The following is an 18,463-nucleotide window of genomic DNA, read 5'->3' as shown; positions in this document are numbered from 1 at the left end:
TTGTGGCGTCCCAAGCGTGGGGGTAGGCTATTGTTGTGGCTGGTTCAGTATATGTATTAATATTTTTTCGGCAATGAGTTTTAGAAAATGCTCGTGAGGCTTTATACAAATGATTGGGCAAATTAATTGTCGAATCCCGTGCATCTGAAACAAATACTCCCACTCCCGATATGGACTAGTAACAGGGCGAGAGGCTTTTGTTCGCCATATGATTAATTAAGTCCATAGTCTCATCGTTCTTCGCCCCTGTCGCGATCATAACTTAAACCTTGGTCAATTTCATGACGTAGTAGAGAAACCAAACTACCCGGGCGGGAATTGATAATTATTTATTGTGTTGACTAATAGAATCGAGTTGCTCTAAATCAGCGTTTCCCAAACTGTGTTCCGCGGAACAGTAGTGTTCCGTGAGCGTCTTCGAAGTGTTCCGTGGAAAAAGAATCAAAAATACGTCCAAAATAGTCGCCATGACGATCTATGGAACGTGAAGTGGTCGCCCAACTGACCTTTCGATATCGCGGTCACCGTCGGCCTAAAGTGGGCTAATTAGGGTGGGGTAGTGGAATTTTCGATAACCGTGGCTATTCCTCCTCCACCTTTGCCTGGTTTTACCTTGAAATGCTAAAAAAATTTCTCATTTTTGCTAAACTCTATTTAGTATATAAATAAACTGCTGCAAGTACCTCTATCTTCATTAGACGTAACATTAGAGGCAAACACTAAGTTAGGGAAAGTAAACGACATAGAATGGCAAAATGAATGAATTGGTTTATATACACAGCATTTAGATAAATAAACAATAAAACATTTATATTAAATGCAATATGCAAAATATTCAATCATTTTTTAGGTATGTTTAACACAATTCTGGTAGTTGCATTTGGCAACTTGCCACGAGATTGGAAACCGCTACATTACACCGTTTTACTTTATCAATTTTACTCTTTCAATTTTTGGTGTTCCGCAAGGCGAGATAAAAAGTGCAAGTGTTTTCGTGGCCAAAAAAGTTTGGGAAACGCTGCTCTAAATAGGCATCGTTACATACGAGAATACTTATTGACGACAATCAGAGTCCCTTCTAATCTTGAGTGGGTGTTCATAACTTTACTCAGAGATGAGTTCTCTTTACTTCTGAGTGAGTGCCCGTAACTTTGCTCAGAGATGGGTACTACCGTAGCACGTGTACCAGGTTTGGTATAGGATAGGGCTATAAGCAGTAGTGGGATTCAGCCGGTTCGCACCGGTTCTATAGAACCGTCTCACGGAATTTTATAAGGTCAGCGAACCGGTTAGCATTACTGAAAAAAAATGGAACAGAACCGCCCGAAAAATATCACTTTTGTGATGGAACCGGCTGACAAAAAATTTGAATCATACCACTGGCTATAGGCCATAGTTTTATTCCGATTTTCCTTATTTTAGTTCTATTACGAGTTCGGGGACTGTCTGTGTTAGCTAAGTGAATACACCTGCAGCCCATAGGTTTCCGTCCCTTTACACAACTCGATGTAAAGTAAATTAATGCAAAGTAAAGTAAATTAGTCACCCCCATATTGGTACCCACACTTCTGGAGTGCCAAGAGATGAGTCTTTTTTTACTTCTGAGTGATTGTCCGTTAATGCACCACCATAATTCTATATAGCTCAGTTGGTCGGTTCCCCGCAATTTTGTGCAAAGATGAGATTTTTTTATTTTCGAGTGATTGTGCGTAAACTCGCTTTGAGCAAGTTCTTTCATAAAATGCAGTTCTCTCTTACCCGACTTGATCTAAGCATGTGTAACGGCTCCCTGTCATTATTGATTATCGATTTTCTGAAACGCTTTTCCGAATGAGATTCAAGCATATTACTCGTGCATGATGTGAGAACAGAGTTTTTAAAATATTCGTAATTGGAAAAGGAGAACACTTATTCGTAATACATTAAATCAGGGGTTTCGCATCTCTGGGAAAATCCAAAATTTTTTCCAAAATAACTTATGACAGAATTAGACGCACGTTATTTTTTAGGGTTGAATTAATTTATTTGCTTAAATAGCGCTATGTGGAACACGAGTAACTCACGATGGGGCACGAACTCAACGATGAGGCAACGATTCCAAATTCTTGTTTAACGAGAATTCTGTAAGTTTTAGGCAATGCATTAACGTAGGCATACACCAACTATACTCATTTATAGAAATTTTGAAGAGAATTTTTTCAAAGCTAATAACACACACACCAACCTTCTAATAAACCTTAGTAAGTTCGTCCATTTTGTATTGATACTCCCGTAGTAAGTGAACCAAGATGGCGGACACCGGGAAATTAGGGCCTAACTAACACTAAACAGGTACCCATACTACGTTCTGACGTCCTACGAGAGTACCTTTGTATTTTATAAACACTTGAAAAATACATTATGATCTCGCGAAACACAAAATATGACTTACTTTTTACCATCGAACGTCCCCGACCCCTTGAACAAGATTCTGCGTACGCCACTGACAGTGTGGGCTAAACGAGGCTTAAATCGGAGGTCTATAAACTGCGGGCGGAGTAGTTATGTAAATCTCACAATTAGTAAATATAGGACTGGCTGAACAAAGATATGTCTCTTTCGCTTTGCGCGGGAGTTTTGCTTTGGTAAGTAGTAAACAAATATGACATATGAATGGCTTTGCTAATACATTGTTGTTGTTGTTGCTGTGTAAAAAGTCGCTTTCCTCCGCGACGAATGAACAAATTAATTCAAAACATGGATGGAGTCGACAGAAGGTCTGTCTCGGTGATTTACCAACAACGTTTCACGATTTCCTCAAATTTTTGTCATGAATGTTGTATTTTTTGTGCTGAGGCGAAAGTCAAAACAAATCTAATGCGAATAAAGATTTGCAACTTTGGATGGAAATTTCAAGTCAGCATTCCTTGACTTAAATCAGTTCTCGTAAACCTTTTTGAAATGGTACACCCTTTTATCCTCCACTCAGGAATTAGTACACCCCAGCCATCTTACATTTTAATCGAAAAGAAAAAGAATGTTTAGAAGAAGTACATATATATTTATATCAACATAATATTTCGTTTTTTATCAAATGTAAGAGTTGCTCTCGGATTTTACAAACCGGGATAATAACCTTGTTTCGAACGCACTTCTCATTAGTGTATCTACATCCTTAATTGATTTTCCTTTTCATTTCTCTTGTGAATTCTGGTCATTTGAACCAGAATGAAGACAGTTTATTGCGCAAGATCGTTGTACTCAGGAACTTCTAGTTTTGCCACCCAGAGATGGTTGTAGTTTTTTTTATTGGACACGTTTAGTGGACATAACGATCGTTTCAATATTATGTTGTTGTTGTTGTTGTTCTTGTTCTTTGACACGTTTTTAAAAAGTCGCTTACCTCTTCGAATACTGGACCAATTGCTTTGAAATTTTCAGTGGTTAAAGTTGAAAATTTTCTCCAGAAGGCTATTACTTTTTTTTTCGCTTTGACGTCATCAAAATTATGTGACTCTACGTGTCCATATATTTGAGCATAGCTCTCTTGTTGTCTCCGTCTCCATTTTTAAAATATCGCTTTTCTCTTCGAATACTGGACCAATTGCTATGATATTTTCAGTGGTTAAAGATAAAAATTTTCTCCAGAAGGCTATTACTTTTCCCCCCGCTATGACGTCATCAAAATTATTGCCACTGGGTGGCGCTACGTGTCCATATATTTGAGCATAGCTCTCTTATTATTATTGAACAATACTAACAGAAATGCCCTCCCGACGCACATTATGCTCGGAAAATTCAAATGACTCAAGTATACTTATACTAAGGTTATAACCTTGGCTACTCTGTTCAAACCATTTTCAGATAATAGTGTTAATGAATCAATATGTTTGCATCATGACTAGCAGGTAACAAAAAATTGGGAATCGCTAGACTATACATACACTGTGCATAAGTTTAAGTACCTACTTTGTGCTTTATTTATGACAAGCTGCCAATTTTCTATAGAAAACTTTTTAAACTAACGCACCGTGTAGTAGAAGTAAAGTATATATTCCCCGCAATACTTGGTACATCCCACCAGCGGTGGGATTCAAATTTTTTGTCAGCCGGTTCCATTACAAAAGTCATATTTTTCAGCCGGTTCTGTTACAAAAACTCATGTTTTTTTCAGTAATGCTGACCGGTTCACTGATCTCATAAAATCTTGTGAGACGGTTCTATAGAACCGGTGCGAACCGGCTGAATCCCACCACTGCACCCCACCCCAGTACACTTATCGATGTGGTAAACCCTTCAGAGATTTTGGTACACCCCGGAGTGTATCATACACCCAGTTAACGAGCACTGACTCAAACGCATCACATTTTATTTATTTCAATTTCTATAGCAAGTATAAAATATGCTTTTGCTAAGTACTAAATAAATGAGTTTCACTGACTGAATTTGTCGTCGCATAAACCAAATAAATGTCCCACTGAAATATCTAAGGATATTGTCTAAAAAAGAAACGGCCTGAATACTTAACAAATAACTACGTTCATCCGATTGCTCCTTTTTCGGTCAAGTCAACCAGACAGACACTCACAAAACAAAAGACCGAATCCTTTTTTCCTACCGAGTTGGCGTGAAATCCGCCAATGTAACTATTCAATCTGAGGACAAGAGAATTCCATTTGCTTTTAAAGCTTAAACCTTCGTTCATATGCATTTAAAAAAATCATAAAACTGTCAGTTTAAAAACATTTTAAATTGATAAATTCTTGAGCAAGCTTTTAAATTCAAAAACGACCTGAAAATGATTAACAGTTTGAAATTGAATGTCGAGGCCCCTAGGCTTCATCCTATCTTGCCTGATGGTAAATCCGGCAATTCATATGTCTTTGTACAGGGATGGACTCTTGTAAGTAGATTGCACGGGATCCAGTCTTGGACAGTGTTTAACAATCTTTCCAGACCGTGGACCATTCTCGAAGCTAAAATAATGGCGGCGGAGTCACGACAAATGACTGGAATGAAGGCAATGTTTTATTCGAGCAAATATAAAGAAGTTTATTCATCATTCAGTCATTAGCCAACAAATCAAACACAAGCAACAACATTCAATAAGTAAAAGAAGAATAAATCGACTAACAACGGAATTGATAGGAGGTTGGAAGGACCATACGGTCACTAAATCTAAACAACTTTCCTGGCATAAAAAAAAGTTTGACAGATTACATTATTTATTATACCAATTATAAAACATTTTAACTTGTAACTAACAATCAAGCAACAAGAGTAATGTGACACATATTGAGACAAATTTGAAATAGAAGCGGCAAGAAAACGCGTTTAGTTTTATATCACATAAAATAAAAAACGTACAAGTTGAAAAGTTATGAATCAGTACTTATTCAGAAAAGACTGGAAATACTTCTTGGAAAAACATTAAAACTGGAAATTTCTTTTAGGTTTCCGTTAATATCGTTCCAAATTCTCACACCCTGGTACTTTATAGAATTTTGGGCCCGCGAGGATGAAAATCGTGGTACAAATAATCCTCCCTTTCGAGATGAACGAGTACTATGTGTATGTGCATATTTTGTTGTAACAAAATATTGTTGTATTACGCGAGGTGCAGTGCTATTTACCGCTTGATACATGAGCCTTCCCATTTTATAAAAATATAGATCTTTTATTTATTATTATTAAGAATACCAAGGATTTTGTAATAACTACTCAAATTTGCCCAGCGTGGCACTCCGCAGATTGCTCGAATTACTTTATTTTGGAATAGCTGTAATTTGTTAAGACTGGTTTTGTCACAACAACCCCAAGTTACGATACCATACAGAATACAAGAATGAAATGATGAATAGTAAATGATTTTCAAGGTATGGAATGTCAAATAGTGTCTAAGTTTGAACATAATCCCAGTCATTCTTGATAACTTGCTATATAGATATTCTGTATGTGCATGCCATTTAAATATGTTGTCAATATTTATCCCAGGATATTTCATGCATGACACTTCAATTAACATTTTATCACCAAAAGATACATGGAAAGCTTTACTTATATTTTTTTGGTGAGAAAGCATATAGGTCGATTTAGAATAAATTACAGTCAATTTATTTGCTCTCATCCAGGCATTCACTTTGCTTATTTCATTATTTATGAAGAATATGAGGGGAGTAGTGGCTTTTAGCAATAAATGTGTCATCAGCAAACATTCTGGTGTCACTATTGGTAGCATTATTTAGATCAGGGGTCGGAAACCTTTCGGACGCAGAGTGCCAGTTTATGAATAATAAGCAACTTCGCGTGCCAAACATTTTTATGTGTTTAATTTGCTTAGTCAACTGCCTGATTTGAATAGTAAGCAGATGAAAGACAAATTTATTTTATCGAATAATGTCTAATACAGTCAAAATACTCGCTTTTAATGAGATCCTTAACCATGAAATCCGAAATTTGTCGTACAGGATTCCTTGAAATATATGATTTGATTTAAGTATCATAAGAAAGGCCATCAACTATCAAGAAGTCTACAACGATAACGGTTGTCCGACCCGTATGGAAATTAGCCTACGAAAGATTTCGGCATACAGCATTTCTACCTTTGACCTCCTTTTGCACGACTCCATTTACAGATGGACGTTTCCCCAAGCTTTGACCCCTGGAAGATTCTCCCTATACCTCATCATAGCAAAACTTTCCACTCTGATTTTGAGAATGGTTTGAAAAGTTGGCGCTTACAAACTGGCTCACATGTTCAAAACGGTCTTCGGAAAACACAATGACGATTTGGTTATTTTATTTACAACTATTTTTTAAAAACACAAATAAAAACCGAAAAATAACACGCAAAATTACCAAAATGAGGTCGCTCGAATACTTCTGAGCGGCAGCATAAAATCCAATTGTTACGTCATTGTTAACTTATTGCTGATTTGTAATTGTTATGGAAGTAAACAAGGAAATCAATGATCGGAGAAACATCCATACGAAGGCCACTCGCGATTAGTTTTGTAGCCAGAAACAATGGGAACACGACAATACTAAAGAAGAAAAAATTTATTACATCGTTTTCCTGTTGGTAACCAAACTTGCTATAAGTAGCCCAATCTGGTAACACTGCGCGCACGCGGTTATCTACTGGTTCCGCGTGCGCTTCAAATCACTTGGCGTGCCATGAACAAATCCTCTCGCGTGCCAAGAGTGGCACGCGTGCCAGGGGTTGCCGACCCCTAGATAAGGGGTTCTCAAACTCTTGGTGTTGCGGAGCCCGTGAAGAGGTTGACTATTATTCACGGAGCCCAACAGTAAATAAATTTTAAAATTGTTACTTTTCGATTTAATTTTCGAGTAATTTAAAGGTGCTTCACGAATTTAAAAGCTAAAAGCCATAAATAAATCTAAATTTCACAGATAAATTATATATATAGGCTGTAAATTCGACACTTGACAAACGTATTAAAGAATTAGGGGTCGAATCTTGTCTCTTTTGATATTTTTTAAAGACTTGATGGGGCCCTAATACCGTGCGCGATTGCATTTTGTTACAATCACTGATTGTTTTCGTTAGCGTGGCGTGTTTTTGTAAACCTTAACATCTTTACGTCGGTGTTTATTCTCCACAAATCAAAAATTTCCTAATGACGACGATAATAGCTCTTTTGTTCTCGTGGGGAATTATGAGTTCAATGTGAAAACATCGTTACCATATTTTAGTCAGTGCTTGATCGGCGACGAGGTGCGAAAATATTTAATAAAGAGGTAAATCCGCAACTCAAATTCCTTGATTGAAAAGCGGCATTATGAAATATTAAAACTAAAACTTAAAACGGAGGATAACACTATAAGTTTTGTTTCAACAGACTCACGACAGATTAAAAACGCTTTTTTAGACATTGTAAATCCCAAAATTTCGTGTTATGTTAGGTATTGTTTGGTTATTCATCGTAGTAACTGAAATCGAAACACAGTCAATTATACGCGCGATGTATCTTTTATCCATTCTGAGACTACCAACGGAGCCGCATGCAATAACATAAATTTCTATCGTTCGTATTTTACCCAGACCTTGTTATTTTTTATACGGTGATATCTTGCAAAGAATCTGAGTGGCATACCTGCGCGGCAGGAGTTAGTGTTGCAAAAACAGCTCAAATTTGTCGAATTCGCTAAATCTACCACACTGCCTCGCAATCAGCCATGATTACGATTATGAATTAATCGGGAAGGGCACAAATATCTCATCAAACTACTGGCACCGGTAGTAGGTATGTTCTTTTGTGAGCAATATGACTTTGTTTCTAATACCTTATAATAACAGCGTTGTTCAGGATATACCTTAGTCCACGAGAACTTCGTTTAATTAACTTTGTTTCTCATTTCATGTCCGCGGATTGTCGTGGTAATTTGAGAAGTAATGATTTATTACATTGAACACAATTAACCCAATGAACAAGTCATTTTAAATATGCCCGCATCTGTCATAGATTGCACAATTGTACTTTTTGAGTTTTAACGTCAACCTAGGGCTTTTTGTAGCGGCGATATCTTGCTTACAAATACTCTCGAGTGCGAAAGAACAAATCAAGTTTGACAAATCCCAAGATCGCAAAAATACGATTCCAATTTATATATTGTTGGCTGTCTATCACGTATTTTATATTATTTTAGAATAGTAATATTTTATTTTAGTAATTCTAATAGTAATCTCGAATCAAACGTGAATAACGATAAGCACAATTAAATTATTATGACAAGACATTTTAAATGTTGCTCGCAATGGTCATGGATTGAATATTTTACGCAACAGAAATCTCGTTATCCGCTGAAAAAGTTTTTTTTTAATCGCGAAGAATGTTGCGCGAAAATTTTCGATTTCAATTTTGAACCCCTCTCCCTCTCAAGAATCCTGGCTGCGCTCCTTCTTATAAATAATGTCATTTCTGAATTCCGCCTCTTTGCCATATTTCGAGACTATACTGTTGTCAAATTTTATTAACGCTGTTATTGCTTCTTTGAACAATTACAAAATTAGCAAAGACAGTTTTTTGAAAAGTAATAGAACAGCACGCGGAGCCCCTAGGTTCCTCCCGCGGAGCCCTGGGGCTCCGTACGGAGCACTTTGAGAACCTATGCCCTAGATCATTAACATAGATTATAAAAAGTAAAGGCCCCAAAATTGAGCCCTGTGAAACTCCGCAAGATATTGGGATATTTGTGAAGTTGTGGAATCTAATTTGACATATTGGCTTCGCTGACACAAGTAGCTTGTCAGTAATTTACCAGCAACACCACGAATTTACCAGCAACATCACAAAAACACCACGATTAACATTCGCGGAGATTGTCGTATCGTGCTAGCGCTAAGTACATGCATACCCCCAAACCTGATATTGCCATGTGAGGGTTGGCAGGTTTGAATTTAGCAGAAGATAATTATGTGCGAAAGGATGGCTGGACTCTTTACAGTCGTAGGAGGGTTCGTAAAATAACGGCTAATAAAAAACAATTTGATTGAATGATTGATTCGTATATGAAGCTCGTCGGCTGCGGGCTCCATGTACCATAAAGTTCATGCATCTGAAAATAACTCTTCCCGATATGCACTAGTATTCTGGCGAGAAGTCATGGTACATCATAAGTTTAAACCGCTCTATCGACTTCCCTTTCGCCCGAAATAAATATGAAAATCCTGTTCAAATCTTATTTTGCAAGCTTGCAACGTTGGGCATTCTGCAGTGAACCGTAGCGAATAACCCCTGACGTCAGTCAACAATCGATGCTGCGAAGGATCTCAGTTCCTTTGGTCGAGCTGTTTTTGTTTTTCGTCGGCGATTCCAACTTTTTCTACTGGTACCGGTAATTGTCTGTAATTACTGTTGTTATCGTTTTTGTAATGGATTATTGGTAATAAAGTTATAGGTTTAGGTGGCAGTACTGCTTTGAATATTCATTAGAGGCGAGATAATACTGTAATAACGTACCTTGTTGACGTTCGTGAAGTCTGATTTCTGGATAAATTTTATAATTAAATTGCCATGAATTCCGCTACTGCACCCAGTGCACCACTGACAGAGACACTGACTGGGATTTAAAAAACGAATGGAATACTCCTGATTCTGTAATCAGTTTTATTTATTTTTTTTTTATCAATTATTTTTATCGTTTTTTATGCTGATTATGAAGTCAAAATAAACTTATAGTTCAAAATCAATAGTCGTCATACAGTCACATGATTAAGTCATCTTATCGGTTTTTCTCTCCCTGCTGCCCTGTGATGATTTTGAAACTTCTAATTAAAGAATTTTATTTAACAATATTGTTTATTATGAAAAATAATCATAAAATTTGGAACAAAAATAGGTATATGGACACGTTATTTTATTATTATTTCGTAAAATTGTGAAGAATTTTGAAACATTAGATTATTTTGGTTCCGTTCATTCCTGGTATTAACTAATGTTCAGAATTATCGACACGTGTTGGTGGAGTCTTGTGTCATTTGCTCGATTCGATCCACCATTTGGGTCTGGTCTAGTTTAGTACCACAAGTACCTCCGGCTGGCGTAGCATAACGAATTTTGCATATGTTATTCCTAACCCCCACCTGACTATGTTATTCGAAAATTTGGTCACTATGATGTCACAATCATGTCATAGAGCTTGCCAATGGATAGCTACGATCGCCCGAAACGGCATCTGCACTGACCATAACGAACTCTCCAACGCCAGCGATCTTTCTCATATCGGGATCGATGCGGTGAGAAAACGAGAAAAATAGCTTGCACGATTTCGGGTGATCGTCGGCGCGTTTTGAACAACCAATTGTTCACTTTGGAGGTTTTTAATACGCCACTGTGACGTCGTAGTGACGTAATTTTTCGGTGAAGTAGTCAGGTAGGGGTTAGGATTGACACATGCTAAAATCGTTGAGCCAGGCCAATTAGAAGTACATGCGGTACTAAACTATACCAGACCCCTCCATTTAACCCTTTATTGAAAGTCGAAATGAAATACTTGGAGTTCTACCAACCACCAGTAAATACAGTACGGCACAGTTTTCCAATTCTAAGAATAAACCCCGCATTGAAAGACATTAATTATACCAGTGAGTGCGAACCCCTCTTACGAGACAGTCTGGCCACTGTATCTGCAAACTGGCACTGCGCAATATACTAAAAGGAGGTGCAGTCTAAAAGTCTCACTAAATATAATTCGATTTATCGAAGAAACGAAAATTGTACTGTAGCATTCGGGAATGTGGACATTACAATTGATTTATATTATTATCAAGTCAAGCATGGCGCGATCTGGTGTTGTGCTAGATGCCCTCAATTTATAGACAAACATAGTGTTTGTTTTATTGAACCAAATGTCGGGTTGTCTTAGAATCGAAGAACGTTATCCTACTGAAATGAAGGTGTGATAATGACAAATTACCAACTTCATACATATTATTACATCATACTGTGCTTATTTTTAGCTTTGTGTCCTTGTAGTTATAAAATCAATATTGTTTAAACGTTTGGTAGTTACTGATCATACATGGTAGTTTTTCAACGTCATCATCACTTTATGGTTCAAAGATCTCTCTCATTGTGTTGCACGGTTCAGCGATCTCTCCTGTCATCTTCTCTGGTTAAAGTAACAACAGAATAAATTTGAACTTTTAGAAAAAAACTTTTCTTCCAAGTGTGTGAAAAAAATTCATATTCACGGTTGAGTGGGTTTTGTCGTGGATGAATGGTTTTGTGCAGGTCATAATTGGAAAGGTCACAGTTGGGTGGATTTCTCTCACACAAAAACACTGGTCACAACTGAGTGATCTCTTCTCTTCACTCTGGCGGAACAACGTTTGACTTCGTACACCCGCTCCGTATTCACATCTGCCGGACTTCTCAAGTCAGACAAACAAGGTAGAGTGACTTTAAATTTTTTCAGAAGATTTGGCTCAAAGTAAGGTCATGCCCCAATACGCCTAAGTAAAGGGGTCTAATCTCGCATGTTTCATCCATTTGTAATTTAAAATCGCTTATAGGGCTGTCTTAGTCTTTTGCAACCTATGTGGACGCAATGGGCATGGCTTTTCTCCCACCCGGGATAAATTTATAAATCCTATCCTAGCAATGACAGCTAGTACGGAGCCTTGTTCAGACTAGACAGCACATAAAACTTTGTATAAAAATTCTCTTCTAGTTATGGAGCAGGAACACGCAGGGGAGAGCAATGGACAAATTGGTACAACATCTGGCAATAGTAAATCTGGGACTAAACCTATGAACGGGCGTGCTGGGGGCTCTATGGGCCCCGGATTAGCAATGAAAATACCTGGAAAACAGCCCCCAAGGGTCGCTTCAGCCCCGAAGAAGTCTCGACCGATAAAATCTAACGGAACGGGCAACAAGGAAGGTCAAAGTTCAGTGACTCTAAATCTTCCAAACGGAGGAAATAACAATCATACGGCACCGAAAAGTGCAAGAGACGGAAGAAGGTATTTGGTCTTTAGTTACGTTTCATTTTTTACGGCGTCTATAATTTAAACTGGGCTCTGCACAAACAAAATACTGATATGTAATGGGTTACTATAGTCCGGAACAAGCAACTCTCCATTTCAATATTGCCTCTCTAACTTTTGACACCTGCGGGGTGAGCATGTTGTGGACATGGATTTTCAAATAGAGATGCATCTGCAGTATTGCCATTTTTCGATGTCTGTAATAGTATCGGTATCGCTAAAAATATACCAATTACCGATATTCGGCCCTTTATTTTCATCTATAACTCTTCTAATTATAAGTTGTTGTACGTGGATGGAACATGCGCGTAGCATTTACTTTTTCCAAACTCTAGTGACACACCATTTATGCATTTGATTCACAAATACGAATTTGAAGTTGCGCGTTCTTGTGTTCTGGGATATCTGTTCCTCTAGTGCACTAGGAATACTGTTTGCGAAAAATATGTTATCCTGTCCATCACGTACACTCAAGAAAATTGTACATACTTAGACTTTAATAATATATCATTGAAATATCTATTTCGTTCATATCGACAGGTTTTTGTTGTTAACGGTAACGGCGAAATAATCGTCACTGTCATATTTTCTAGGATTCTACATAAAAATAATAATCCAAATTATCTGAATTTATATTTTCCAAATAGTATTATTTGAAACTTTATTAAACTAAATTTACCACTCATGTATTATTTTGATGTCCAGAGCTCAGAAAGAAGACAAAAATCGTCTCAGCACTTCACCGGGAAGTTCGAGCACTGGCAAGGTTAAAAGTCGAGGGAGTTCTCGGAATAATTCTGCTTCACCTGTCGGACGGATGGATAGCGGGGACGCTCTGAGGTGTGTAGCAGAAATATCACCAATAGTAATTGACCAAATTGAGATGAGATTAAGTTAGTGCAGGGGTGGGCAACTTCTCTAGTCGGCAGGCCAGATGTGGGAAAATGAAGTCCTCGGTGGGCGGGATTATTACAAAAAATAGGTTAATAAAACTTAATATAAAATCGAATTTCTAAAATCTATTTATATTTAGAATCTAAATATAACTGATAACAGTAGTGGGGAATGTTTACAACACTCTCTGCTTTGACATTATATTGATTGTTTAACAAGTGTGCTAACGCAATTGTTTGTTCACTAAGGCAATTGTTCATTTCACCAACTCGCACTGACAGTGCGGTGAGAGTAGAGCGATCAGCAACTTTCATGAATGATGCGTCGGACCACATTACAGAGTGTGGTTGGATACAGTCAGCGGGCCGGTCGAAATCTCGTCGTGGGCCGTATGTTGCCCACCCCTAAGTTAGTAGTTCGCAGCCTATTTAATTCATGGGCTGCTGAAATTCCAAAACAAATTTTGTAGGTTAGTTGTAACCAACCAAAAATAGCATGAACAGAAAACAAATTATGCAATTTGAAAATACAGACGCATGAATTATTTAAGAAATCATTTGTTGTATCCTTGATTAACATATAATGGTGTTTCACGTCAATATTCCCATATTCTATATTGAAAATTGCGTAATGGTATTGGTGAAAGTAGCAGTATATTGGTGATTCCAGCCTGATTTGTCTGTTTGGTCACAATGATGGAGACTGAAATACTAATTACTATGTTTCTTATTCAATAACGGGCCAGCCTTATAAAGATGTTTCCATTTTGACCACTTGTACACATAGATGGTTCTGCAATTACCGAAACGTTCAAAAAAATTGTGAACCACTGGTCTTGAAATAGCTAATATTATTTCATTTTCCACTAGACCTGAACAGCAACAGCAATCAACATCTCAAAATGAAGGCGGTCTCCCTCTTACTGATGTAGAAGTCACAACACAAAACCTCAAACAACTGTTGCAACTTGGAAACCCTAGCAGAATCGTGTATAGCCGGGTAAGCTTATAGATTTTTCACACAACTAAATTACTGGCTAGTTAGAGTTGCCATGTACAAACTATGGCCTGCGAACCAAATCCTGTCTGTTTGGTAATTCAATCTGGCGTGCCTGATGCTGCCACAACCAAACTAAAACGAAATTATGATGTTTCAGCTAAAAAATAGCTTATTAAGGGATTTGTTGAGATTGCGATTCAATTTAGTTTTTGTGTGAGGCTCATTGTTTTCCACTTTTTCTTTTGTAACACTGTTAATATTGTCCATAAAATGTAACTTATTACGTTACACTTACCTTGCCCACCCTTGAGTTGAAGCAGGGGTGCACAACCTTTTTGCTGTTGGCGGCCACGTTGCATTTATTTGTATTCAATACAGCCTCCAGGGGGTTAATGAGCGTGCCGAAAACGTGCAAAATTTTTTTTGGCCTCTGACGCCGTTGACCCATGCGAGGTGCAGTCTGCCCAATTATGAAGTATGTAGGACTACTTGGAAGTATAATATTCGCATTTTAAATGGATTTTTCTTTTTGGTGGACCTATTCTTGAGCAGTGCTTCTGATTTGCTTCAATATACGCGAGCATAGCTGCCAAATCCTTGTTTTTTGTTTATAGGATTTTGTATGTGGACGGCCGCATTATTTTTTCACGACGGCCGCAGGTTATGCACCGTTGAGTTAGAGCATTGGCTTATTGCATCACGGTCCAGAAGTCTTGCTTAAACCGCGAGCTCGCGATTGTAATAATGTCAGAAAGAAAAAAGAAGCAGCAATGGTTGCTTTTTTGAAACCTCGCTTCCAAAATTCTCATGAAAAACAATTCATGAAAAGGTTCTCAGTAAGAATTTACAACCTGGAAAATTTACTCCTATATAAAGCCATTAAGATGGTTATTGAGGATATTCATCCATCTTGATCCCAAATCCAGTTTGGTACTCCCGTAGTATGTGTACCAGGTTAGGGTTAGGCCATAATTATATTCCGATTTTCCTTATTTTAGTTATATTATGAGTTCGGGACTGTTTGTGTTAGCCAAATGAATAAACCCCTTGCCCATAGATTTCAGTCCCTTTACACAACTTGATGTAAAGTATGCAGAACTAAAGTAAACAAAAGTAGTTACCTCCATGTTGGTACACACACTTCTGGAGCACCTCCAGTTCAATATAAGTTACTAACTATCAAGGATTTATTTCTCAGATTCAACTTCTCAATATTTCTGAAAATCCTTCATCAAGACATCGACCTGACTGCCTGGAAGAAAGTTTCAATGCGTAAGTTTTTGTTGTGGAGTGTTGCAATGTCATAGCCATAGTAATGCATTGGACTCAGGTATAACCTTTGTAAGGCAAAGCGATTGGAATTACTCGAACGACACAAATTTTTTTTGTAAAATTCCACGACCCAACGATTGTTTTTGGCGGCAGAATTCAATTACTAATACAAAACAATCATTTTTGCAAAACATTTATTTTAACAGAACTTTGTGCTAGTGAGATGGTTCCGCCATCAGTGAGTTATTGATATCATTGCGTTGCTTCACGCAAAATAAAAGCTGTCAAGTTCTTGCACTCTGATACTTTCCATATATACAATAAATATTGAGCAACACTTTAATACGAAATATGAAATAGAATTCACCACATAATAAAATCAATAACTTTTATATTTTTTTCAAAAAAACAAGTGAGCCAATTAAAGAGTCCAGTTGCACACTAACACAAATGTATTTTTTTAACGTTTCGTCCGACCAAAGTCTAGACTTCCTCAGACAAGCAGTTTACAACAATGGCAAGAAATGAACAATCAAGCAGTTCAAATATAGTGATAAATAAATTTGTTCAAAATTGAAATCTCAAATCAATTATGACAAAACAATGAATAAACATTTAATTTATACTTAGCCGTGGAAGTAATGACAAGAAAATTAGAACCGCATATATCAGTCAGGCTCATTCCAGATGTGATTCGAAAACTTATCGCATTCTCGAAAATGATGAGTAACTAAATGTAATACATAGGTTGGGAAACACTGCCATACCTGGCGTGGACTAGTAACTGGGCGAAAGGCAATGGTTCACCATTTGATCAATTCGTTTTATCGGATCCCCTTGTCTTTTTCAATATGAAAAACTCTATTATCTACTCCTTTCAGCTCAAACGGTCGATGGGATCCTGAGAACTGGCATCGCTCACTGACATCACCTGTGCCTACCCCAACACCCGGGACTGCTGGAACGGAAAAAGTTCGTAAATTCTCCTTTTCAGGTAAATGGGTTTGTCACTGTATGATTAAGATCTTAGAATGTCACTACTATTGTTGATTACTATTCATCGTACAGTAGGTTATCTGTGCAGTCAGAGTTTTGCAGGCTCATTACTTATCGATTTTAATCGGTATGTTGATAGGTATTTGTCTGTTTGTCTGTCTGTTAGTTGCACGCGATATCTCACGAAAGCGAGATTGAATCTGCTCCAGATTTTGCATGTGCATTCATCACGTGTCGGACCAGAAGCCTATTGATTTTGGATTAATTATGTCGTATAATTAGCGAGTTATTAATTAATTAGTGATGGGACACAAGGTGTCACTATGGAGTGAGAGCGCTGTTTTGAGGGATCCCCTAACTTTCGATCGATAAGTCTTCGGTCTCTGATCGATATTCTCGTATTGATGTTTAGGACCGAGCCAGAGTTGCATTCACAAATCCCTGGTGCGAAAGTGGGGGTTTCGATTCTGGATTTCTGACATTTCTTAAAGGTTCCTGAAGTCTGGATTTTAGACTTATAGTTTACCAGAGATAAACAAAGTCATAATTTCAGACAGAAATTCAGAAATTTTTCAAGATTACTTGACGTTTTTAACTTAGGCTCCTTTGTTTCTGTGATCAAAATCTGTCTGGGACTCAGAGCCAAATGTTGTGCTGGATAGGAGTCAGATCATGCAGATTGAGTTTGATGTAAATTTCCTAAGTCAACAATCATGGTTCAATGGCTTGAATCCTGTGGAAGATAATTATATTAGGAATGTTACAAAATCTTCTTTTACACGCCAAAAAATATACGCATCACGTCTGCTAAGTACAGTTACGCCGTGTACCACTTACATAAACGACAACAATTGCCTACAGTGTTTTTTTTCCTATTTTCACTTGGCTGATTTCCACTGGCGCAGTTTATATTAAAATCTGATTCATTGTTTTGTATCATACCTACCGGTAGTTATATGCAAGAGAATCTTGCAATCCTTGCTGTCGCTGGTGCTGTTTTTGACACAACTGATGATTGCTTACGGCAGGGTCGGCAACCTACAGCCCAGAATACTATAATTTGACCCATGACGCTCCACTGAATTATAGTAACAAAACAGCTGTTTTGACATTTATATTTTCTACGTAACGGAATTCATTGTGAGACACTTGTAGACTAAATTATATTATAATCTGACAAGTATAAAATTCACAATTACTCGTTTAATGAGTCTATAATTTAATTATAATTAGACAAATGGCATCAAAACTTTTTGAGATGCAATGCAATGAGGAAATAAATCTATATTCTATTCGAGAGATGTCTCACTGCTTGATTTTTAGTATGAACAGTATCGGTTTTCAACTTTCTAGGAATATGTGCGGCCCGCCAATGACTTGCAACCCGCAATTTTGGCCCGCGAGCGACAAAAGGTTGCAGACCCCTTGCTTACGGCTTCCTCCACCAAGTCAATGAACAGATTTTAGTCACTATTCTACTGACAATTCTTTTTCTTACAGAGAGTCGAGACAGATTTCCTGACGATGCCCCAGGGCAGGGAGGCGGAGGAATAATACTCGGTCCGCAGAGACGCAGCTTTCAAGATGGTTGTCATGTGACCAATTCTACCACTTCACGGTTGAGTAAACATCATCTACCAAGTCCAACTGAGCGCCATGGTGGGTGTTTTTTCTCATGGCTTCAGAAAATTTTCAATTGTGTGATCCTAAAAAAAGTAGGGATGCAATATTTTATTGCAGGGTGGTCCAAGGTTGTCAGCTTCACGGGCCACAAAACTATTTTTGTATTGTTCGCGGGCCACAATAGTG

The 18,463-nt window shown here is 37.6% G+C and overlaps 1 protein-coding gene across 1 annotated transcript in view; it reads left to right on the top strand.

Moving 5' to 3' along the window:
- The first annotated feature begins 11,454 nt into the window (after positions 1 to 11,454).
- The window catches only part of LOC120348524 (uncharacterized), a 30,866-nt gene continuing 23,857 nt past the window's right edge, over positions 11,455 to 18,463 (top strand). The window contains exons 1-7 of the mRNA XM_078115746.1: positions 11,455 to 11,894; positions 12,175 to 12,469; positions 13,199 to 13,333; positions 14,257 to 14,386; positions 15,585 to 15,658; positions 16,540 to 16,652; positions 18,155 to 18,313. Of these exons, the coding sequence (XP_077971872.1) occupies positions 12,177 to 12,469; positions 13,199 to 13,333; positions 14,257 to 14,386; positions 15,585 to 15,658; positions 16,540 to 16,652; positions 18,155 to 18,313 (904 nt within the window). The 5' untranslated portion in view covers positions 11,455 to 11,894; positions 12,175 to 12,176. The remainder of the gene's footprint in view (positions 11,895 to 12,174; positions 12,470 to 13,198; positions 13,334 to 14,256; positions 14,387 to 15,584; positions 15,659 to 16,539; positions 16,653 to 18,154; positions 18,314 to 18,463) is intronic.

The sequence above is a fragment of the Styela clava genome, chromosome 1 (genome assembly GCF_964204865.1).
Source record: "Styela clava chromosome 1, kaStyClav1.hap1.2, whole genome shotgun sequence".
Classification (NCBI taxonomy): domain Eukaryota; kingdom Metazoa; phylum Chordata; class Ascidiacea; order Stolidobranchia; family Styelidae; genus Styela; species Styela clava.
Note: the sequence above shows the minus strand (reverse complement) of the source record. Positions and strands in the feature narration are given on the sequence as shown.